Here is a 26,044-nt window from a genome sequence, read left to right as displayed (position 1 = left end):
CAAAAGGTAAGGCTGGACAGGATTTCATTGCTGGACACTGCATGCCAAAGAGATGCTCTTCCACTGAGCACAGCCCCTCCCATTAACAATGCAGTCCTAAGAATTACACCTTTCTAAGCCCATAGATATATTTTAACCCTGCTTAGTATTTACATTGTAAGCCCCTAGCACCTCTTGTTGCTTCTCTATGTGACACTTATGAACTAAGTCTGAAGCTTTTCCTGTATCCCCTCTTGGTGAAATGAAAACACTCTGAAATATTCTGAAAGAATGGCTATGCAAGAGGTATAAATAGATTTTGGCTAACTGTATCATAGTGACTTTGAGAAGATACAGTGCAATGAAAAGATACCGTCCAGGACTGGCCTGGACACAGCCGCTGCAAGCCTGGTGGCTGTTGGTGCAGCACTACAGCAGCTTGAGCTGTGACCAGACAATGCTTCTTGCTCCCCATCCGCTGCACAGAAACACAACCTAATTGGTATTTCAGTGGTGGTCTGGTAGTCCAAACAGTCAAATGCTGGTAGCCAGCCCACAAGGGGGTTTGGCAGGGTTCCTCTCCAGCTTGGAGGAGGTGGGGAAACTCCCATGGGCTGAATGGCAGGCCTTCATTCTGGCAGACCAGTGTAGCACTTTCGCCTCTTTATAAGCACTCACTAAAATTGGGGAAAATATTGTTAGAAATCACATTGCTAAACCATATAGACTGTAGAGGTTTCAAAGATAATCTGGGATATAAATAATAATAATCTAAATAATTGGTATATTTTGATGAAATATGTAAGAGCTTTTTCTACAAACTGGGCAAAGAGTAGCCCAGCACTATTTGATACTATTTCAAGCCCAAATCCAGCAACTATACCATGCCATCATTCAGTCTTCAATGTCTCATCAACACAATAGCTCAACACTTAGCACTGTATCATTTAATTCACAGCTGAATATCTGAAGTTTTCCTGCTGAGAACGAAATATGAAACCCTATCAAGTTACATGAAAGCTATATTCATGGCATTTGAGCTGTGTGAATCAACCCATTCACCTGTTCAAGACACTTCTTGGTTTTTCCCATTTGGGAATAGGTGGATTAGGACTGAAGGCAAAGCCTTTTTAGGGGTTGCAACTAGAGATGGGCCCAATCTGAATTACGATTTCAACCCCCCCCCCCCGATTTTGGTGTTTGCACCATTGTGATTCAGCTAATCGGTTCTGTCCATGGCAACCGATCCAGCAGTCGGGAGTTTGCTTGTTCGGGACTTGATCGGATGGGTCAGTTTCTGTTCGGAATTGCAGACACTCTGGTGCCAGTAATTTATTCCCGGGGCAACGGTGTCAGGGGAATGAGCTGTGTTTGCCCTCCTTCTGTCGCCCTCGAAACATGAATGGAAGCCCAGCTTTCCTTGATTAGCAGGCTTCCTTCCAACCACGGAGCAGCAACCAAGGGGAGGGAGGGGGAAGGGGGTGTTCTGAAGCCATGGGCACAAAGGAAAGGCAAAAGGCAGTGCAGGAGGCGGGGAGGCCATCCGCGCCATTCGTCTTGTCCTGGGGAAAGCCAGCCGCCCCTTGTCCTGGGGAAAGGCAAAAGGCAGCGCGGGAGGCCTGCGCCGTTCGCCTTTCCCCAGGACAAGGGGCGCGTGGGCAAGCCGGCCACCCCTTGTCTTGCGGGGCAGGTGAACGGCGCGGGGAGCTTCCAAGCCACTCGCGCTGCCGCTAGCTCCGCAGCGCACTGGGACAGCTGGCTTGCTGCGTGGGCGTGGGCAACTCAGGAGAGCGTGTGCGCACATAAGCGCGCGCGCAAGAGCCTGACTACAGTTGCCCTGGGCGCTGGCCTCCCTGATTCCTGATTCTGGACCGGAAACGAGACTTGATCGGTTAGAATCGGTGACCTGCGTTTGGCGGCAGCCCAGATCCACGAACGGCTTAATTGGATTTTTTTTTGGATCGTGCCCATGTCTAGTTGCAACTTGCAAACCATCTTTGGAACTCCATCCCATGAGGTGTCTGGCCAGTGCCTTCACTTCAGGGGGCAGGTAAAACTCTTCTATACCGATTCTGTGTTATTTAATTTTGATTCCTGGTCTGCTGTAAATCATATCTCTTCTGCTGGGATTTGACTTTTTACTGTTTTATTCTGTTTGGTTTAAGTTGATTGATTTTATTCCTTTAAATTATGTCAGGAGCTATGAATAGGATTACCATCTTCCAGGAAAGACTTGAGAGTTGTCCCAGAATTACAGTTGTTCTGCACTCTACAGATAACAGTTCCCCTGAAGGAAATAGCAACTTTAGAGGGTAAACTCTAGGACAACATATCCCCACTGAGCTTCTCTCCCAACTTTCACCCTCCCATGGCACCAGTCTTAAATCTCCAAGAATTTCTCAAGCTGGAGCTGGAAATCCTAGCTATGAACACTGTTTTCTGGAAAAATTGGTGATCCCCTTGGTACATCCCCATTGGTGGGGAATTGGAGTCTGTCAGGAATGGCTGGTAGGCTGTACAGCTGCTAGTTGTGAGGGAAGACTGCCGTGTGGCTCCCCCTGTGCAAGTAAGGCCCTTCTGCTTTATGGCGAGGTGCTGTAGGCTTGGAGGGGGGAACCATTTGCCTGGCAGCTGGGTACAGCGATGTGTTGGATGGCTCACCTCCGGGACAGCAGGGGCTCACCCAGACAGGTCAAGGTGGAGGTCTGAGGTAACCCCATGGCTTGACCTGTACTGCTAGTTAGATTACTTGCTGTATTGATAGTTTATGTTGTAATTAATAAAGTGGCCCACTTTTATATTCAAGCATTGTGTCTGCCTTTTATTTTGACTTGGGAGTGGGGGCAAACATACATTTATGAACTTAGCCTTACTCATAATTGTAACATTTTGTGTCAGCAGCATAGTTTGGATTCTGACGAACTTATTTATTATTAAAAGAAACAACATATTGTAAAATTATACATAATCACTAATCATATGCTCCTCATTCTGACAGGCACAATGTGTTTGTGTGTGTAGAGGGTTTACATTTATTTATTTACTAGCAACAAAGAGCCATGGTGGGGAAAAATACAACAGGCTCTAGAAAGGGGAGGATGGGCAGGCAGGCATTCCCTCCTCCTCCGTCACTGATCCCGGCTGGATGAAGGCGGGGGGGGGGGGCAGCATGGCGACCTCCTCTGCACCTGATCCCGGCTGCATGAAGGGGGGACGGGCATTGCCTCTTGCTCTGCACCTGATCCCGGCTGGATGAAGGCGGGGGGCCAGCATGGCGACCTCCTCTGCACCTGATCCCGGCTGCATGAAGGGGGACGGGCATTGCCTCTTGCTCTGCACCTGATTCTGGCTGGGTGAAGGGGTGGGCGGGCATTGCCACCTGCTCCGCTCCTGATCCCAGCCTGGACTTCCTGCTGTGGCACACTCTGTGGAGGTCTGGCTGCCTCATCTGGGCTTCCCTCACAGCAGTGCCCCTCTGGTGGTGCACCAGGGTAGGAAGTGAGTTGTCTTGAATACGCTTAACCTTTTATATAGTAGGATTTGAGTTACTTGATTTAAACCATTATTAAACCTGCCTTCCTGCCAAATAAATGGGACCCAAAGCCCAGGGTAACATCAATAAAAACAGTACAAAGTATAATTCTTGAAAACAAAATAGCCATCATAAAAATTTTCCGACCCTAGGCACCCACAGAACAATCATCTGGAAGTGCCCAAAGCCTTTCTAAATAGTTCCATTTTACAAGCCACTCAAAATTTCAAGAGAAATACAGACCTTCTCATTACCCCTGGAATATATATTTCGAGGCTTCTATGCATGTCTGTATACATCATGCAGCCACATACAAAGGATATCAGTGGCCCAACTAGGTTCAAGTAAACATCTGAGCTCGCTTCTAAGTAATATATGAAATGTGCTGTACCAGTGATGACACAGCGATGACACCATGACACAGGTTCGGGACAGTGTGACATAAAGTTAAAACTGATTTTTATATGTATAGATTATAAGTTTCACTGAATTAAAAGAAGGGAGAATGGAAAAGCAATGGCTGCAAATGTAAAAATATAAGCTTGCCAAAATGTAAATACATGACAACTCTGTTGACCTCACACTCTTTTAAGGCACAGAAGTGACACGTCAAGGTTCAGTTCAGTACACGTTCTCCACATGTCTGTTGTACTTGCATTTGTTGACTGGCACTCAGCAAACAGGAAATTCAGTACAAAAAGAGAAGCAATTTACTGTATCACATAAGACAAGTAATAGCCAGGGCTCATTTCGAGGGGGAACACACAGGAATACAGTTCCGGCAGTTCCCCAAAGAGGTCACACGTCAGGTGGCCCCGCCCACCTGACTCTTGCCATTTTGGGCCCGTTTCGGCCTGGATTGGGGCCGAAACGGCCCGGATTGGGCCTCTGATGGGTGGTGGATCACTCTCCCGCTCATCAGTGGCCTGATCCTGACCATTTTGGGCCTCTTTTCAGCCATTTTTAGCCATTTTTTGCCATTTTGGGCCCAATTTCGGCCCTGAATGGCCAGGATTCGGTCCTAAATAGCCAGAATACTTGATGTCAGGGGGTGTGGCATATGCAAATAAGTTTTACTAATGACACACTTCCAATGATGGCAAGAGGTGTGGCATATGCTAATTAGCTATGCTAATGAGTTCCTCTAGCTCCTTTTCTACGAAATGACCCCTGGTAATAGCTAAGCACAGAAACAGTGTTCTTAATTGTGAGATCTTTAGGTAGATAAAATAAGGGCTTTTTTCAGCAGGAACGCGGTGGAACGGAGTTCCAGAACCTCTTGAAAATGGTCACATGGCTGGTGGCCCTGCCCCCTGATCTCCAGACAGAGGGGAGCTTAGATGACCCTCTGCGCTGCTCCAGCGGCAACGAGGGCAATCTAAACTCCCCTCTGTCTGGAGATCAGGGGGCGGGGCCACCAGCCATGTGATGATTTTCTCCAAGGGCAACCCACTGAGTTCCACCACCTCTTTTCCCAGAAAAAAAGCCCTGGATAAAATAAATAAATAGTTACATTACTGTCATATTTTACATAGACATTTTGGAACTTTTAAAAGAAAGAAATGGTTTCTTGTAATTGTTTGGAAGTTTTGACTGATCCCTTTCTTATCTTGGAAAAATAAAATCTTCTATTGCCATAAAATAATATTGGGAATAATTCTGTGGACTAAAAGAGATAGCCAGGCATTAATTTCCAAACCACCGTGGTACTTTAAAAATAGGAAGTCATAAACTTTTGGTTGGGTTGGTTCAAACAACTCCCTTCTGTTGTGTTAGATCCTACAACTTTCTTTTGGCCCTTGCCGAATTAAGGGTTGATGTTATGTTTAATAAAGTGGCCCTTGAGTTCCAAGCCTTGTGTTTGTTTCATTATTCCGACTAGGGTGGCAAAGCCTTCCTCCAATGGAAAAAACAAACACTTTCTCCACTGGAGGAAGACTTGGCAGAAAGAAGTTTTGCAATGCAGCACAGAAGTATACATGCTATTTCTACATTCCATTCACAGTGATTGTAGTCTCTGCCTGCTGTTCGCTGGTGATTGGTGGGAAGAGGTAGGCCACCTGGAGATTGCCCATCATTGGCAGAGACTGGAAGGCAGGTCGGGGAAATGGGAGGATCTCTGACTGATGATGTCACTTCCAGTATGACCTGGAAGTAACAGCATCCCACTGGGGGCGGTTCTTTAGGAATTGACCCAAAACATAGTGAAACATAGTCTTTGGCTATTTTCTAAAGAATCGACCCCAATGCAATGTAACCTGGAAGTGATGTTATTGGAAGGCACTATGTGATGTCATTGGCAGATGCCCCCTGCCCCCCCACACTGGTTGCTGGGAGACCTGGCAATGCTACCTCAGGCGCAGGTGTGCAGTACATTGCATCTGAACCTAGTCTGAGGAGGCCCAATTTTTAACACACATAACTGAATACAAATGTTTGGCCCCTTTAATCCTGGTTTTACAACAGTTTTTGAACTCCCCTCATCTGCACCTACATTATGCATATTCAATTGTTAGCACTTTCATGCATCATGCCCATTTTTCTTCCCATAAGGAGATTCTATATTTCTCAGAGGGAAGCCAGATTCTCTGAGTGTCTGTGATAAAGTTGGCAATCTATGATCATTCTTGCCTGCCAGATAAAGTGTGTCTAGCAGATTATTTGAAATTAACATATTTTGAGGAATGATCTTCTTTGTTATAATCTTAATTACAAATGGATGCTTCCTACATTCCATGCTGCATTAACAAGTAATTAAAAAACCTCTTGTTACAGGTCATAGCATCACTTGTGAAAGTGGACTAACTGTATCATTCTGATTCAATAGATGGACAAAAAGAAATACCACTTTACTTGAGGAGTGATTAAAATGTGGAATTTGCTGCCAGAGCATGTAGTTACAGCCACAGGCACAGATGGCTTTAAAAGTGGGTTAGACAGATTCATGGAGGCCAAGTCTATCAGTGGCTACTAGCCATGGTGACTAAAGGGAATCTCCCTATTCAGAGGCAGTAAACCTCTGAATATGATTGCCAGGAGGCAACATCAGGGAAAGCCTCAGCCTCTCTGCCCTATTGCTGGCCCTCCATAGCAACTGACCTGCCACTGTGTAAGACAGAATGCTAGAACAGATGGACCACTGGTCCAGCAGGGCTCTTCTTATGTTTTTATAATTGACTGCAGTTCAAAGACATACAAATCTATTTCAAGCTTGTGGGTCAAATCAGAGAGCCGAACCACACAATACAAATTACACGCGAATGACACGAAAACTTACTTACACGTGTTCCAAGGTTATTTTCAACTACATGCGCCAAGACTGCAGGACCTCCATCGAACGCGTGTTCGTGGTAGCATGGGTTTTCTCCACGTACCTTCAAGATATCCCATCATGCACCTCCACTTTGCACAGATAGGAAGCGGAAGATATAGGAAATAAGGACGCTCTGCATTGCCGACTTACTGATCGTGACTGTGTACATGCGCCGTCGCAGCTACACTGGAGCAGAAAATTTTGAATGCGTGTCTGGACCAGGACACATGCTCATCAATAGAATGCTGGACACGGGCATTTGGGGTAAGACAGGACACTCGCTCGGTCTCGTGTAATTCGTATCATGTGGTTCAACTCTGAGTCTCTCTACACAAGACATCTTACATGAGGACTCTCAAGTGAAAGGAAACGCAATGTTAGTCGGGAAAATGAGTTTTAAAAGTCATATTGGAAGGCTTTGTCAATTTCATCTCTCTAGAGCTGGCAGAGATCACTCCTGAGAGGGTTTATTTATTTCCTCTTCACCTCCCAGAAGGGGAGATGAAACTGACAGAGACTTCTGGGAAGCAAAGAGGAAATAAACCCTCTGAAGAGTGATCTTTGCTGCTCTGTAAAGAGGGAAAATTGACAGAGCCTTCCAATCCATCTTTCAAAACTCGGCTTCCAGGCTAACATTGCATGTTCCTTCACTTGAGCGTCCTTGTATAAGATGTCTCATATAGCGAGACTCTCAGACAATACGCTGGAAGATCTGCGTCAGGATCAGATTGACAGTATGTTTTTGTTTTATAATTAGGAGCTGCCAGCCCTGATTAAGGTCAGAGCCACAGCATGATGGAAGGAGATTAACTCGTCTCCCTCACACTCAAATTACCCCCTGTATGTGGCCTAATTGGGAAACCAGATGGACAACCTGTATGCAACCTAAATAAACGGGATAAACAGCAACTCCAGGAGACCTGTAAACCCATTGCTCCCTATACTTCTGTGTCAGTCCAAATAAATACCTCCACAGAGCTTATCATCCAGCACATCACTTGTACTGACCCATTGTTATTTCACCCTATTATTACTATTATGATTTCATTTATATTACTGAGACAGTGTTCTCATGGAAAATTATACATGACAAAATTCTAAGGTGTTGAGCAATACATGTTTCTCAAAGGTTGGTACTCTTTTTGTGGCACATGCAACCTGTGGGACCTATACTGAAATGTGAAATTGCCCCAAACACATACCTGCCTTTTACTGTATTTTAAGGCAAAACCAGACCAAGGACTGATTTACCTCGCACCTCGCACCAACTGGTACTGTTTAGAAGATTGTCCAATTTCCTCACTGGTAGTTGCAGTTACCATATGGACATTCTGAGGCTCAATGCCCTTTGTGAATTTGAACAAGTATATTAATTAGGAATGGTATTATGAGCAACTTTTTAAAGGAAGAATTAAATTAAAAATATGCAAAATATAACAGCAAGAAAAAATGGTCCAAAGTTACTCAAACAACAGACCACACTATTAACAACTCCATAATGACCTGCAGCCATCGGCAAGTCTTGACATTTCATCAAGAGAAACATATTTCCACAGTGGTGTGGAGACCACTGCTCCTCAAACAACTATTCCTGAGAAATTTCACTGACAATGGGGAAGGTCTCAGAAGTAGTTTGAGTGACTCTTTTGAATTTGGAGAAGGTTTGGACTCAATAACTCACCATGTCAGAAGGTTCAGAGGTACAAAAGCAATGAACAAGGAAGGGGGAATAAGGTTGCATCTGATGAAACAGGTATGACCAGATAACTCTCCTCCAAACTTACCTGACATGAGGTGTTGGGTTTCCAGTAACTCTACATTCTAGTAGCACCTTACTTCCTTCAGCAACTTCCAGACTTTTGAGTTTTAAGGTAAATCGAGGGGCTGACAGTTGATTGTGTCTTTCCTTTGAGAGATGGTTCAGGGAGGCATTTTCATTGGCCTGAGAACTGTCCTTCCTGTGGAGCACTGATTCCCCATTGTGATTGACTTTGAGTAACTCATTCTCAGCTATGGCCTCTTGACATGTTTTGTCAGGGATTGAATTCATTAAGGAACTTGACATGGCTGATCGTTTGTTTTTGGGAGATAGGTATCCGCTGTCTGGGGAAGAAGAGTTTCCATCTGGGCTCCTAACTCTTGTCTTGGCTGCTTCTCTAAATATGGAAGAGAGTTCTTCTATCAAAGTGGCAGCTTTGTCAGACAGCTTGTTCTTGAAGGGAGATTCACTGTTGGAAGAAGATTTGGACTTCTGGTTCATCTTTTGCACACTTGGACCACATCTTTCAGCATTTTTGAGACTCCGAATAAAGCTGGGCCTTGCAGGCAGCAGGGGTGATACGCTGGACTGTTTCCCAGTAACACTGCAAATATTGTCTGCTTCTTGAGAATGTGCATTCTGTTTCTTCTGCTCTGGGAGAGTTTGAGATGCAATCAGCAGAGAGTTTGGACTTGTCACCTGATTCCTCTTGGAGGCATCTGGATCATACACTTTGATCTCCTCTGGTGAGTTTGGAGAAGAGGTGTTGAAGTAATATGTGAATTCCTGCTTTGCCTTCCCATCCTCTACAGAATCTGTAATAGACTCCTGGGCGAGTTCAAGGCTTTTGCATATCTCCTCTTCACTGAGAAAGGCAGACAGCTCATGTGAAAGCCCCCCACCCTCTATGTCTGAGAGGGAATCATAAAAAAGATCAAAAGAAGAGGAATCTTCATACAGGTTTTCACGGTTGTTTGCATGATTGCTTTCCTCTGCAGAATAAGCATCCTTCATAATTAAAGACAGAGGTGCATCTTGCTCACTGCTTCTCTCCTGCATCTGGAACACAACAAATTTACTCTTGATAAAGTCAACAGATTTCATGTCACCTAATTGCTGTCTTTTCATGAAAACATTTTTGGCTAGGAAGTCAGGAAAAGGTACCAAAGGCTGATACACAAGAAAAGGAATAGTTTTCCTAAATTTGTAATACACCCAACATGCTGATTTATAATGAGAACTATGTAATTGAAACAATGATTCCCAGATGTTTTACACAAGACCTAACATTTCCAATGCAACAATAAAGACAAGCATTCCAAATCCAATGAATATAGCCTGTTATGCTGATGGATCTCATGCACAGACTCTTCAAGAATCACAAGGCACAGCCCAATAGGAGACCCATGTACTAGTACCATTGAAATGAATGGGAGCTATGCAAGACTATTTACTCAAAAGGCTGACAAATTTTGGACAATATTTTTGTCAATCTACCAAAGCCTTTTAAAGTTGAGCAAGAAGTATATTTTAGCCCATTCATTAACAATTAAATATAAACATGTACAGACAAGAGCTCTAAGGCTTTATTCAGGCCCGGTCAACAAATCAATATAGCAAAGGCCTAATGTTAGAAAGGATGGTGCTGTTCAACCCAGGCCACCTGCGCCCCAGACTAGGCAGGTCTGAATGCTTTGTTAGCGACCTTAAATCCAAGGAGATAAGGCAGGATATAAAAAATTAAACAAACTCCCTCATGTTAACAACTAAAAATCCCAAACCATTCCTATATAAATTATGTAAAATTTCACGAGTCCTTCTCCTGATGCCTTATAGCAAGAAATTCAAATAAAACATTAAAAAATGGAGGAAATGCTCCCCTCCCCCCAATTAGGAGTGAGATAGTACACTGTAACACCCTTGCTACCTCATTGTAGTATATTATGATACTGTCTGTTTGTGGGATTGCCAGATGGGGTCAGGAATGATACTGGACCCTGGTGAGGGGTGTGTGTGGCACTAACCTTGTTTTTACAATTGTGTGCACAGCATGCACACTCCCCCAGCTGGTATGATGACATCACTACAGAAAGTGATGTCACCATGGCAACCCACTTCCGGGCCCCATGGCTGGTTAGCCGCTCCTGGGTAGTGCCACACAGCTGCAGGAAGCCAGCCAGGCACCTGGACTAGCTGGCCACTCCTGCTGGTGCCACACAGCCACAGGACCCAGGCAGCCCACTCCTGCCTGCACCAAGCAGGAGGGGGGGGCTAAGTGCTCAGGCTGGGCAATGGAGCTGCTGGGGGAGGGGCCAGGTGTCTGATATTTGGGGAATGTTTCCCCTGGACTGTCCCTCAAAATACTACACTATCTGGGAGAATACTGGACACCTGGCAACCGTATCTTTTTTAGACCAAGAGTCAGCAGGGAATGACTTCCTGTGGCTGAGAGGAGCTTTTCATTTGTAGAGAAGAAATAATGTGAAGAAGGAGCCATTTTTTTGGAAGTCATAAACAAATTGTTAACAAATTGTTAAAGTATCTTGACTCAGAGCCATCGTTGAGTATGTGTTCTCCATTGCTACATGACACTTACTCCATTGTATGTATTAGGCCTTGAAAGCCATGCTACTACACGGCATTTTTACACAGCACACAATGCTTTATTTATCCTGTCTTCTGTTTTTTTTTTAAATGGCTTTATTAATTACGTTCAGTCTCAGAGCAACAAATGCGGATTTCTTTTCACCTACCCTATGAATCAAGTTAGGTTGAGAGCAAGTGGCCCAGGTCACTCAATGAGCTTTGTGGCTGATCTGGGAAATGGGAGGCCTAAAAAATTATGAGGAACCTTCTTAGCCTAATGGTTAAATTAGCTGTGACCATATAATACATGAACCCTTGAGTGCCTCAGACTAAAGATAAGTAACAGACATTTGTCATTGCTACTATCTTTATACTCTACTTGTGAGCTTCCAGTGTTTCCTGACAGAAAACAGGACATTGGACTAGATTTACTGAAAGAACAAAAAGGAGGCTGCACCAAGTCATAGGCAAAAATATTTGGCTTTCCACTATATTCTTTTTGGGACTGAATGTATCTACAGTTCATTTTCCTCAAAACACCTTCAAGTATAAGAGAAAAATACACGTGGTTGTGCGTCTGCTTAGTGCTCTAATATATTTCTAACTATATTAAAAGCTTGCAAGAGTTTGCAAAGAAATGGAGGCATTTAATTTGGCTGGTTTGATAGACCAAAATAAAAACGAATGCACAATCATATTTCTGTATGAAGACAACAATCTAAATTTTAGAAAAGCCAACTCAGCTTGTTTAAAATATTTCTGAACTTTCAATTCAGTATAATTTATTTCATTTAATCTGTGCAGTTTTAAACATAACATTTGTCATATGCCATATTACATTTGTCCAGTGGCAGATGCTTGACCTGGCAGTCATGAGAAGCAATCGGATGTGTTTGACATTAGCTTGTGCAGCTCCAGTTACATCTAGCTGCTTCTCTGGGATTTACCTTCCATGAAACTGTTAACTGACAGGTAGGGTGCTCAAATTCCTGAATTAGGAATTTATAACTATTCCTTTTCTGTGGGCCATATTAACGGAACACAACTGGACAGATAAAGGAAACTATTAGCCTTATAATTTTAATTTATTTTATTTATTTAATTTGACTTATATTCCGCTCATCCCACAAGCTAGATCAGAGTGGATCACAACCAAAACTAAAATCACACAGCATAAAAAAATAAAAACAACAGTATACAGTTCATTAACACTATTAAAATCTAATTTGTTGGAATCTATTTCCTGTTTACATTGGATTCTATGCTTCCTTCTCAATCTGTTTAACAAACTGTGATGAGTTACCAACAAAAAACTTTTAAACTGGATACAGTTTAACAATCCACACAGCTTGATACATTTAGAAAAATAATATGATTAAACAATTTTTGCAGCCCAATGTGGAGACTCCTTGCCCATTTGGAAGGTTTATTAGCGCTTCCATGTATGGAAAGGTTTCCCCACTCCTATGAAGGGGCATGTCTCTCTACTTGCCTGCTTCTGCTATTTAAGTAAATGAGGATGTCTGTACGAATTCTGGAGCTTATTCATCAATGTGCAACATTGTGCACATGGAATGGTGCACATGGAATGGTGGATTGGAACTTTGGTCTATGGGTTCAGCTGTTATTGCAAATGCCAGAAAATCAAAGTTAAATTTGGACAATTTATATGTTGTAGGCATATGATGCTACAATTCTGTTAATTTATTACCACTTTTTAAGTCCCATAGCTTTCCATTAAGTATGAAACTGAAATCAGCAGGACATAAAAATGTCTAGTTTTAAAATTGTTATGAAGACTGTATGTTTCTTACTGGCTTTGTAAAATTGATCTTTAGTTAACTTCATGCTTTGCCAGTGTAGTTACTGGTCCAAATCTCTGTAAAACTCCAGGGAGCTTTGCTTTTGCTCGAGGTAAAATCTGCTTCCATTTTCTTCAGCTCAGAGGTATTCCTCATATGCAGTTAGGCTCTATGCAAGGGAAAGACCCTTGCAGTGAAACAGTGGATTCGAGTAATGGAGAATTAGATTTGCTTCAATTTGACTAAACCTGAATAACATCAACTGTGCAATTTAGTGCTTGGTTCTCTGTCTGCTTCCCCCACGACACTCTGTGAAATAATACATAGCAGCAGAAATGTCTTTTTTTCCCTTTCAGATATTTCATTGAGTTTTACAAAGGAATAATAAGATTTAATTCAGTTCCAGAATAGTCAGCTAATATGATCAGGGGTGCCTAAAAATAGATACTGATGCAAATATTTTGTCACCTGGCAACATAACGAGATTTCTAGCAGGTGCGAAGTTTCTTTCGTCATGAAGACATTTCCAAGTTTCATAATAAGAACCACAATCATACAAGTCCTCTCAAAATTTGACTGGCTATTCTGAAGCCAACAAAATCTCTAATCTTATGCTTTTCAACCTTAAACTTCAAATAAACGCCCCTCTTTATTTTGGGGGCCACATTTTGGGGGGCAAATTTATGCAGGCAAAGGCCCATTTATTTCAGTGGGGTTAAGCACACTGAGTGATGTGTTGCATTGCGGACATAATGTGTTTATACAATGTGATCCAGGAAATTCACTGTCACCCAGGTTTTCTTTGCTAGGATTCTTTTTTTAATTCATAGCAAATCTAGTTGAAACAACATTTTAACTCTACTGAATAATATACATGACCACAGTTAGAAATAGCTTATGAGCTATTTCTGGAGTCCACTGATTAGAGAACAGCATATTTATAAGTACTTTTCTCATCTCTCTGACAAGTTAAAATGGTGGTAAAACAATGTACTGTAAAATCTGAAGTAGTAAAAATTAAACGTGTCTATTTCATGCTTTTAATTACATCATGTTTATGTTTAAAATTAATAAGTTTACAAAAAAGATAACATTACAGAGTTTAGACAACACAAGAAATAAACACACGTGTAATACCTTAATCTATGCATTGTTTATAGAGGTATGAAAAAGATATTAATAGTTCATCAAATGAAGGTGCAAAACAAATAAGAAGTAAAGTACTAAGCGTTATTCAAAATAATTATTTTCATGGTGCAATTAAACCAGAAATACAAAAATGCAAGCATTTAATTACATTCTTAAAAGTTACATCACTAAAATAAAAAGATGCTTTAAAAATAAACTATGAATTCCAGAAAATTTTTTAAATGTAACCATTTTTCTGTAAAAATCAAAATGAATATTTACTAAGCAGAATCAACAATGCTTAACTAAGAATCGGAGAGAATCTTACAAACCTTGCAACTCTTAAACCAGTGCGAAAGGTTTCATACAGAATAAAATTCAGGCTTGGAAGCTTGACTTCCTTTTGTCTAAGAAAGCTGGAACTTGCTTTAACTATTCATTCAAGATTGCTTGGTCCACAGTAAGCATTGAGGTGGCCTCTGAGTTACATCTGTCCTCTCTGACTATGTAATTCCTACCCCTCTCAACTATATTTGGTAACTGAACTCATGTTTCAGCAGACTGCCACTATCTGGAATTCCAACAGAATGGACGTTGGGCCTAGATGAATGAGCAACTTCAGTGTGCTTAGTACTTATAATTTCAAGGAACATAGCATTGTTAGAGTTTATGATCTCATTTCCATTTTTTAAAAAAAAACAATACTGAAGTGATTTCAAATGTGACACTTCACACTTAAAGTCACAGCTAGCTTGAGTAAAAGTTCAGTGTGGTGATCATTAGAAAATAACTTTCTCAGACAAAATTTCAAATAAGCCTCTGAATATACAATATATAATATTGTAATATAACATACAATATATTGGTGTAATCAAATGTGAGAATAAATTGAGAAGAGTGGAAGAAGAGTGGAAGAAAAAAATGTGCACTGATTAAATTTTAGCATTCACTGAAAAGGATATCAACCACGTTTTCAGCTATTTGATTAACTATGTAATTTCTCTGCAGTTAAATATAAATAGTACATAACTTTCTTGTTGCAGTGCCAAGTTGGATCCCCAAGAGGGACCCACAAATAAGTTATAATGACCACAGCCTAACAAAAGTGGATCACACCAGAAGCACCCCTTCATTCAGTTAGAAAATGAAGTAGAAAATTTGGAGCACAAATAGAACAAGGATGTGTCTACACAGTAGAAAACTAAATCAATCCTATACTGCTTTATGAATCCTGCCTTCTCCTTTTAAATCCAGAGAATTATTGTTTTGTCCCCCCAACCCCAGCCTACAGTTCCAGGAGTTCTCTGGGGAGAAGGAATGGCTATTGAATCAGCTTGTGTACTTATAAATATGTATAGGGATAAAGAGACAGAAGGAGAAAGAGAGACTTGGGGTGTTTCCACACAGAGGGTTTTCTTTCCACCTTGGTTTCCAAACTGGAGCGCTTTTTTAAGCATCCACATGACATCATGCTTAATCATCCCCTTTCCAGGTTTTCCCCATGCTCAATATGTCCTTTCCCAACCCTGCTTTACTCTGATCTTTTTAGAAAGAATGTAGTCCAAGTGTGTTAGCATATCTGGTGCAAGGAATGGTGTGCATTTCCCTGTTGCTAATGCTGCACCCACATCAATACCGTTTTCATGGGTGCCATTTCTCAACTTTTTTTCCCCTGTCATGACAACACAGGATTTTTATAGGATTTTTCTTTTTAACAAATAACTATTGCAAATAGTACTATAGCTGTCTATTGCCATTTATTTACCATCAAATTGTTTGTTTGAAACACATATATGAAAACTAGGAAATTAATGATCCAATTTTTTTTTCATACCTCTTCAGCAAAATAGTTGTTGGTCTTTTGAAACACATAAAATGTGTTAAATTATTGTCTTCCAAAACTTCCAAACTTTAGTGATGACGGGATTTACTGGATTTATTGAAGTTCAAATAATAAATTGTGAGCAGTGTCCTTGCTATGGGTGCCAGGTCCCCTTATCCTCCTGGCAGGAGTGAGGGGAAACCTGGCTCTTACCTCTTTCTTCCCCTCTTAATGTCGTATTTACACAGCCCCATCATTGTGCAATGATATCATTTCTGGTGACAGCACTTTCAGTGACGTCACTGCACAGGCACGGGAGTGCTCATGTGCATCTTAGCAGGGCGATTTGGGCCTCAAATGGGCCCAATTCAGCCAATTTGGGGCCCAAATCAGCCTGTGGTGAAGTGCAGGAGCACTTTTGGGGTGGTGCGATGATGTCAGTGAGCGCACCTGGGAGATCCATTCCTGTGCCATCTTCCCTTGGCAGCTAGGTAAGTGGAAACCCACAACTAAAGAAACAAAGGGACAGGTCTCATACAACAACAAACCCAGGGGGACACAAGGTCCTAAGACACCTGAGATAATTATAATTTTTTTAAATTAATTTTTAATTTTTAAAGTGCAAGTGCAATTAGTGTGAACATATTCTACAAACATACAGACATCAAAATATCTCATATAGCTAATCCATATAGGACATTACTACCCCAAGCGGTCAATTTTCCAAATAAGGTCAATGCCACAATTTGTCTACATCCAATCCAAACCAATGCTCATTGGGAAGATAAGTGTCATAGTTCATAGAACGAGTCCATATTACATATCCATTCCTTGTTCCTTCATTTTATAGGCAGATGCCCATCGTGAAGAATCAGAGAACCAACAACGGAGAGCCGTGTTCCAGGGGAGTTGGCCATGGGTGTGCCAGCCCTTAAAACATCCTGTTTCACATTGCTTCTTCATAAGCCAACATTTTAAACTGCATATTCGATCAAAGTTAATTCATTACAAGCATTGGTGCTAATTATAAAATTTTTTATAATTATCTCAGGTCTCTTAGGACCTTGTGTCCCCCTGAGTTTGTCGTGGCTAGGTAAGCAGAGGCAAGTAATGGGGGGTGAAAGTGGGGGATCCCCCACCCCCACTAGGGAAATGGGATCCCTAATCCTTGAACATGAAAAACAAATGCGTATTCTCATACCAAGGGCATTGTGGGATGGCATTGTTTCACTTAAGCGGCCATGTAGCGCTCTGCATATGTTAGATGAAGCTTTGAATTGATTGGAGGATATTGTTCACGAGTTTGATTATTTAGTTAACAGTAATAGCCAGTCAAAAGAAAAACTTTGTTTTCCCAATGGCTCTTGTGCAGTTGCTCTTTTAAGACCTAGCATTTAAATGATGCACTCCCTGTCCCTGACTTTGGGGCATGTGTGACTTGGACAGCAATCCCATCAGTTCTGTGCAAGTGCTAACAGCAGCTACCAGCCAGCTGCCTTGTTTGATGTTCAGTGCTGCTGACCACACAGATACTAAAATAGCATACAAACTCAAAATACAGCTAATTTTAAATTGCCAGTCTCTTATCAGAAATTTGAGAATATAGGGAATTGAGAGAAAAAGAGCATTATGAATGGGTAAATTCCATTTTGGAGCTTGCTATTTGCAGAGATTGCAGTATTGCTAATAAAATGAGTGGGAATCTTCTTCTCTTTATAGCCTTGGATTAAACACAGACATTCAGAGAGAATATTCTATCCAAATGCCCGTGTTTAATCTAAGTCTACACAAGTGAAAAAACAAGTACGATTTATGGACATGTGGTTGTGGTGCTAGAGAATGGCTTTACCGTTAGGCTTCCGTGAAAGCTCCGATGACTCATGTATAGAATTAGAATTTATTTCTGTAATGATTTAACATCCCCTGGCAGTTAAAAAGCAAAGTCAAGCTCCACAGGATTCAAATTTAAGATGAAGAAGCACGAACTACAGCTAAGCTATAAAGTTGCTTGCCAACGAAATCCAAGGAACTTCCTGGACAGGGAGCTGAAAGTGATACCACGGAAGGCGAAGCACAAGTCCGTCAGAGCCAAATAGTGTTAAGAGCAGAGGGACTGTTCTGGATTTTCCATCAATCAAAGCTTTGTACAAGTAATGCAACATATTACAGAGTTTCACTGAGATTTTCTTTTAAAGAAGTTTAAAAAATTTTATCTAGATCAGAGCTGAAATTTCAACTTTAAGTCTGGGTCCACCAGAATATAAATCCCTACGGAATCCCTCATATTTTCATTCACCAGCATACTGCTGAAGGAAGGAAGAAAATTATGAGCGTCAAATCCCATTTCTAGAGAGCAATAGGTTTCTAGACCTAAGGTAGATGCCCTAAATCAGGGAACCCTTATGTTTTAATTACTGTTTATGTGATCTTCTCTATATGTTGTCGTTTTAGTTGTTTATATACATTATTTTTATGATATATTTTTATAATGTTTTGTTTTAACCGTTAGCTACCTTTGTGGCCCTGATTGTGTGGGATGGTGGTATATAATTTTGTAAATAAAATAAATAAATAAAAACCAGCCAGTTTATTTGTTGCAATTATCTATCAGATCATAACAAACAAGTAAATAAAAAACACTAATGCAGCATAAGACTGTGTGCATGTTACTGAACTTACAGCTAAAAGAATATGCTGCTAGACAAGGATTTGTAATGTATGCATTTCAGCATATTTAGCCCCTCTAAAGTATGTAACAAAGCAGAAACCTTTTATCCTGATGCATGTTTGATTGATGGATTCGGGTGACTTGTAAAAAGTATTTTAATGATTTCTTTTCAGTTTCTTTAAGCTTTGGAAAGATCAGAACAGCTTAGATATGCTCACAATGATTAGGAACTGAATAGCCTGAGACCCAGAGCAAAACTACATGAGACGCCAGACACATGTTCTTCATGTGTTGGGTCCTGCAAGGTTCCCTGGGTAGTGTAGTCTTACAAAGAACAGCTGCTCAATGTGATTCTCCACCTGGGGGAAAGTGATGGGAGGGATTCTCTCTCTCTTGCAAAAAGCCTTGACAAGTTTTCCTCTGGGAGCTTGGGGGTGGGGGGATGTAACATGAGGCAGGAAATCCAGGGTGGCTTTTTGCAAGAGAGAAAGAAAGAGAGAGAATCTCTTCTCTCTGGCAGAGAATCACATTGTATATTCTCTCTCTCGCAAAAAAACGCCCTGGGTTTCCTGGCTCCTGTTATGTCCCCCGCCACCCCTGAGCTCCTGGAGGAAAACCCAAGCTGAGGCTTTTTGCAAAAGAGAGAGAGATTCCCTGGCGGAGAATTACATTGAGCGGCTGTTCTTTGTAAGACTACACTACCCAGGGAACCTTGCAGGACCAAACACATACCTGGGCATTTTGTGTAGTTTCCCTTCCACTTAGGTTTAACAATATAGCAGGTACAATATAGCAGGTCTGTAACAATACAGCAGATCTCAGCTATATGTCATCTTTGGGAGGCTAAGCAACTGCAGCCATGGGTTTGTATCATCCCCAAATTGTCAGACTATGCAGTTTTCACAGCCCAGTCTCAATTCAATAATCTTAACTGTGTGAGTAATAAAGCAGAAAATAGTAACTTTCATTTACCAGCTGTTGTCTCTCCAGTAAAACCGCCTAAGGCAGCTCACAACGTATTTAAAACATGTAAAGGAACTACACCAAACATAGACCAAACACATGAAAACGACAAATACTTCAATAGTATCCCCTAGCAAAATCAAACCATAACCAAAATAAAAATGAATAACAAACGGCTAGAGCAGCGGTGGTCCAAGAGGGGAAAATTGTCCAGAGACAAAGAAGTCAGCCAGCGCAGTTATCTTTCCTGTCCCCACCTGCATCTCTGCCAGCCCAGGAAGGTCTAGAGTTGCACCAGGCAGCTATCAGGGACTAGGAGCTTCATTGCAACATTTAGTATTGCAGTTTAATCATTACTTGTGTCAGATTCTGATACCCGTGAGCTCATTTGGAGCCAACTTAGCACTGAAAAGCAGGGTTATAATCAAAATAAATAAGCATCCACTGAAAGCTCATTGGGAATCCAAGTGAATTCCCATGAGTGCAGACTGACTGCTAACTGTGTTACCAAAAAGGGTAAGTCTAGGCAGCTATGGCAGTAACTCAGTAACTCCAAACTATACAAACACATGAAGTTATAGTAGGGTTGCCAGACCCCCTCAACCTCCTGGTGGAGGATTGGGGCCTGGCACTTCTCTGCAGGAGTGGGGGTGCACATGCATAAAGTGTGCGCACTCTCCCACAAGCGCGATAACATCACTTCCAGGAAGTAACGTCATCATGCGGTCCCTAGGTGTGGACCCATGCTCTGCTGGGGTCCGGATTGGGAATGGTGCAGAGTGCGGAAGTGCTCCTGCCCTCCATAGTGGCCCAAAAACACACCCGTTTTGGCCCAGATCAGGCTTGTTTCAGGCCCGTTTTGAGCCCAATTTGGGCCAAAATGGGCACGTTTTGGGCTGCTGTGGAAGGCAGGAGCACTGATCTGGGCCTGATCCGGGCCAAAACGGGTCCAATCCAGGCGGCTGCAGTGCACGGGAGTGCGCAGCACCACAGGAGAGTGAGCACGGAAGGTGCGCTCTCCCCCACTGGCCAGGTAAGCGGGTGTGGGGGCACTCCATTAATTCACTTTCCAGAAATTGACATTTCCTTTGCCAAGTGATTCTGCTTTCTGAGTGCTATCACGCAGAATTTTGCAGCTGCAGCTGCGTAAGATACAGTTCTCTGGCTATCCTCTAAAAGATATACCTGAAGGGTTTCAGGACTAAAATCCATATAATACTGTAATGGTTTAAATCTATAGAGTAGTGGAATAATTAATTGTATCCTTTCTTCTTGATAGAATTTGCAGTGCAAAAGTATGTGTGTGATATTTCCAACCACTTTGTTTGAACAGGGACAACAACGCTGCTGCAAAGGCAGGCAAGAGCATCTCCCATACAAAACTGCAGAGGCGAATGCGTAGATAGTATTCTTATCTCAGTGCAGATGATAATTTCTGCTCTAATCAAGCTGCATTGTACCATTGTACCTTTGCATTCTGAGTTTTTTCTTTGCAACACCCCTCCCACCTTCTAAGTGGAATGTAAAGGCTCAGGGATCTCCATTCTTATATGTACTTGACAAAGGGAGCTTTGACTCTTGACAACTTGTACCCTGAAAACCCTGTTGGTCTTTAAGTGCCATTGAACTCAAATATTGCTGTTCTACTACTGGCCAACATCTACCCACCTGGAATTATCTTGCCAAAAGCAGAATATTTGTTTAAATCATCTGGACCCAGGGATACCTTTCTATAAGATGCTCATGGAAGTATATAGAGGACAATGTTTTAAATACTAACTTTATATCCATGGGTTAGATCTAGCCATTCAATTTCAGCCGATTCTGCTTTATAGTAGGGCCTCTATCCCATTGTGTCCATGGAGGTTCTATGATTCTCCAGCATAGCCTTTTTGTTGGTTAAAGGAGACCCCCATCCTCCCTTTTTCACCAGTGGAAAATCTGGTTGGATCCAAACCCATGTTCTACCTGTGCCGAAAGCAATATTGCATTCAATAATGCTGTGCTGAAACTCAACATTCTTTTACAACAAAATGAAGTCAAAAAAGGAGGATTTCTTGCACTAGTTCATTGCACAATGGGATAACTATCCAGAGCATGTTTTTTAAAAAAAATTCTGATTATTAAAAAAAGAAGATGATGCAAGCACTCTTTCCTTCAACCACGTCAAATCATGGTTGGTTTTGACAGTACAGTGATATCCATTTGTCTATATCAGGATTTCCACATTGCAAGTATAAGAGGCAGTTGACATCAGATAAATGGAGACAGCTGTATAACGATGACAGATGCTGTGCGCTAAACAAAGATGAAAATGTGAAAGGATGTGAATTACACTCCATGGGAAAAGAAGGAGCAAACTCTGCTGTGGGAATATGCCAAAAATATCTAAAGCGTAATCTACCAAATAGTGTTTGACTGCTAAAATAAAACAAAGAGAAGTGGTCTTAAGGGGGGCAGAGAGAAAGAAAGAAAGAGAGTCACTATTTGGCATGAATGCAGAAATGCTGGGAAGGTATTTAGCTCAGGACTATTTTTGGAAGGGATTTCCAGAGTTGGACAGTCTTCAGGCTTTTTCTAATTTGATTGGCTAATAGACAGGTGTTCCAGAAGGTGGGGGTAAAAGTATCGTAGGTCTCATCCTGTGTCATTTTGATAATGGATAATAATAATTGCCTGTATTGTGTCAAATGCAATTTAGTTTTACTTCTTTTTGGTGCTGATCACAATTGTGAACAGTGAGCCCTTTCACAATGTATTGTTACAGGCTTGATCTCTGATCACATCTGTTCCCCATGATGAAGGGTAATATGTCTTAATCTTCTCAATGAGCCTTGAATGTCAGGAAATGTTTTTTTTTTCAAGTTATCGTTTTTATGTTGGAGAAGCGACAGCCTGCCAAGGGTCTAGTTACTGTAAATACCACTGAAAATAATTTAGTCTACTTGTACACTAGGGGGAGCTGTGGAGCATTCTTTAGTGTTTAGGGTTTACTGAATGTTTTCTCTCGCAGCTCAACCTCTCTCTTGTTCTTCTTCTCTCTGCTGTGTATCAGCATGTGTTAGTGCTTGTGCTCTGCCCTTGCAGTCAAAGAAAGAGTTGCCTTTAATAAATAAGAAACAAATGTGAAATGCAAATAGACAAGAAATAAATTTAGTCTGAATTTGTGGATTTTTTTTAACATAAATGTGTATTAAGTGGTATACGGTATAGGATTAGCTGGCCAATTCAGAACCAAGCAGGAGTTTTTTGGGACCGTCTCTAACTGGACATGAGAAAGTCCTTTTTTTTTGTCTGTTCTACATTGTATAAGGGAGCTTATTTAAATAGATCTAGTTAGTGTAGGGGAGGGAAGGTGGCATGGTATATCCCATCAGGTCTCGTAAACGAAGCAGGGTCAGTACTTGGATGGGAGACCACCAAGGAAGACTCTGCTGAGGAAGGCACTGGCAAACCACCTCTGTTTCTCCCTTGCCTTGATAGCCTCTTGTTGGGGTCACCATAATTTGACTGTGACTTGACAGCACATACACATGCACACAGTTAGTGTAGACTGATAAAATCAAAAAGAGTCCAGTAGCACCTTTAAGACTAACCAATTTTATTTTAGCATAAGCTTTCGAGAATCAAGTTCTCTTCGTCAGATGCCTGATACAGAGACTGGACAAACAGTCTCTGTATCAGGCATCTGACGAAGAGAACTTGATTCTCGAAAGCTTATGCTAAAATAAAATTGGTTAGTCTTAAAGGTGCTACTGGACTCTTTTTGATTTTGCTACCACAGACTAACACGGCTAACTTCTCTGCATGTAGACTGATAAGGTCCTAACTGAGAGGGCAGCATGGTCAGCAATAGCAATGGCCAATGGCCAAGTTCAATATCAGGGTAGACTCACTCCAAGTTTTGGTGGGCCACTTGTTGGCAACAACTCACACCAGAATTAGGGTTGTTTATCTGAAAATATATAAATATGCAAAAACTTGTGTCTTTGTCAGATGACTTTACATTTTTTTAAAATAAGTAAATACAGTTTTGGGGGGGAAATGAGATAGAAAGGAAGATTTGGCGAGTTCTTTGAGGGATGTATCAGTAAAAAGATTGATAAACAGTTGATAAGCTAGCTTCTTATCAACTGTACACTAGGGGACCACGGTGTGTGTGTGTGTGTATGAGCTCCCATGGTGTTGGACAGCATTCAAGTGAACCCAAGCTGCTATATGGCATTATCTAGGGCCAATCCTCCAGTGCCTGCACTTCCCAGCTGGCTGGGGGATGCTCCCCCAGAGGCAGTTGCAACGAAGAAATGGGAGGAATGTCCAGGCACCCTGTACCTGACCAGCAAGAAGGAACCACACCAGGGGAGCCGAGGAGAGAAGCCACTGCAGGGCTATGAGAAGATCCAACCCACGGCAGCAGTGGAGGAGCTGCAGAGAAGACCAACACATCCTCAAGAACTGCAGGAAGCAGCAGGGGCTGCACTGCTGATGCCGCAGCCAGGCCTGTGGTTGTATATCAGGCTGCAGCCAGGGGAGGGATCACTGGGCACAACGTGGAAACCAATGGCCTCACCCTTGGCAGAGTGTAGGGAGATGCCAACTAGAGAGGAGATGCAAGGATCTTAAGCAGTAGTCCTGGGCAAGGCTTTTTTTCAGGGGGAACATGGAGGAACGGAGTTCCGGCACCTCTTGAAAATACTCAGCAATAGTGCTTGCAAATAATATGATTTCAACGAATCCTGTGTGTTTCTTCCTCATTTCCCTCTTGAGAGTTCCACCACCTCTTTTCCCAGAAAAAAAACCCTCGTCCTGGGAAAGGTTGCAGGTTTGTGGGGCCCCTATTGAGGGGCAGGGAGGTGGGGGAGATGAGGAGGCTCACCCATTGGCCCAGGAGCCTTTAACTTCTCAGGATCACCCCCAAGGGGACCCTTAAAAGGCAGAACCCAGAGAGGCTGGGGAGGAAGAGCAAGACCACTCCCTCTGGCTGGAGCACCGGGAAGAGAGGGAGAAGGGTGACACTGAAAGCCCCCTCCTTTCCTCTTTCTGAAGCCACACTGTGACCAACTGGACAAGGCATCCCTGGAGGGGGCTGCAGCCCTGGACTCTATCCCAGACCAGGGAGAGTCTGACAGGCATGGGGGGAGGGGCTGACCCCTCTTGGCCTAATTCTGTGTAGAAAAAACATTAAAATGGTGCCCCAAAATTGCACTGGACATTCTTATTAGCTTTAAAAAATAAAAATGAACTCCTTCCAGCTTAGAAAAATATTTGCATTTTATATGAATTTCACGGTGCAAAAGCACTCGTTTCAGGTTAAATAGTACTGTACCAGCCTTAATTAATTTACTATTATGGGTTCATTTTTGTGAACCTCCCAGTAACATTTTCTTTAAGAAACGAAACTGATTCCTTGCTGGCAGGAAAAGAAAGTAACTTGGGCAACTGCTGAGCCAGCACCCAATAAATACTATACATAATAAAAGGAACTCCCTGGCCACCTCCCTGCCCGGCTGTGCATTTTCTGTTCCTGAAGTTGGACGAACAAGGCGGAGGGAAAATACAGTGGCGGATCTCTCTACTGTCTCCAAGGAAGCAATGTAATTACTATGGGGTATGAGGTCCACAGAATGGGTGGCGTAGAGGAGTGAAGGGGTTTGTGTGTGCTGGTTGCACCAAATATGATTGGAGAATGTGTATTACTTGGGGGGAAATGTGCTGGGTGTATTCTGGTTCTTGATTTGAAGACTTGCAAGAGTCCAGCTTTAAAGTCCAACACTGGGTGGTGGCAGGGAGTAGGAGAATAACTATACTTTTCTTGTTTTCATCCCTGGGTTCATTTGATATACCCGTTCTGGGAGTTTGGAACTCAATTTCCATGTACATGTAATTTGAGTGGGAATGTGACATGTGAAAGAGACTTAAGCCTTCCCCTCTTACTGTTTTTTGACCCTGAAACAACCCTGGGAAACTGCTATTCGCCCCACTGAGGACCTTAATGTACTGAATCCGATAGGCTGCCCATGTAGTGCAGATAAGTTTCATCAGTGGAGCAAATACAATCTTCAAGAATCCATTTCATGTTCAGCAAATGGGGTCTGGGGGAAGGCTTAAGCTCCCCTGAAGGCTGCTCTGAATCAGGCCTCGTGTGTCTGGGAACTGAGCTCTGATCATGGAACTTTTCAGACCTCATGTGGGAAAGTATAGTTGGTCTTTGGAGGACAAATGAAGACAACTGCAATATTGGGCAATATTATTTTTCATTTTGGACTTGTTTATATGTTTGGCTTGTGATTCAATTGCTCCGTCATTGCCTAGGGATGTGCACTACCACCAAAATCTGGATTTGGAATTCAGATTTAGAGTTCTGAATTAGGACCCTTCAGATTTAGAGTTCTGAATTAGGACCCTTCAGATTCAGAATTTAGAAAATCTGGAATTTCTGAATATCCAGAACTCTATTAACGTCAATAGGAATAGTCATCTCCCCACTTTTAA

At 42.1% G+C, this 26,044-nt stretch overlaps 1 protein-coding gene across 2 annotated transcripts in view; it reads right to left on the bottom strand.

Annotated features, from left to right (window-relative positions):
* The window catches only part of PALLD (palladin, cytoskeletal associated protein), a 275,578-nt gene extending 261,130 nt beyond the window's left edge, over positions 1-14,448 (bottom strand). For both annotated transcript variants that reach the window (XM_054989776.1, XM_054989777.1), the window contains exons 1-2: positions 14,432-14,448; positions 8,609-9,642 (exon numbers count right to left, since the gene is read on the bottom strand). In XM_054989776.1, the coding sequence (XP_054845751.1) occupies positions 8,609-9,642 (1,034 nt within the window). In that variant the 5' untranslated portion in view covers positions 14,432-14,448. The remainder of the gene's footprint in view (positions 1-8,608; positions 9,643-14,431) is intronic.
* Between the last annotated feature and the right edge of the window lie 11,596 nt (positions 14,449-26,044).

This window comes from Eublepharis macularius, chromosome 10 (genome assembly GCF_028583425.1).
Source record: "Eublepharis macularius isolate TG4126 chromosome 10, MPM_Emac_v1.0, whole genome shotgun sequence".
Lineage (NCBI taxonomy): Eukaryota > Metazoa > Chordata > Lepidosauria > Squamata > Eublepharidae > Eublepharis > Eublepharis macularius.
This window is presented reverse-complemented; position numbering and strand designations above follow the sequence as displayed.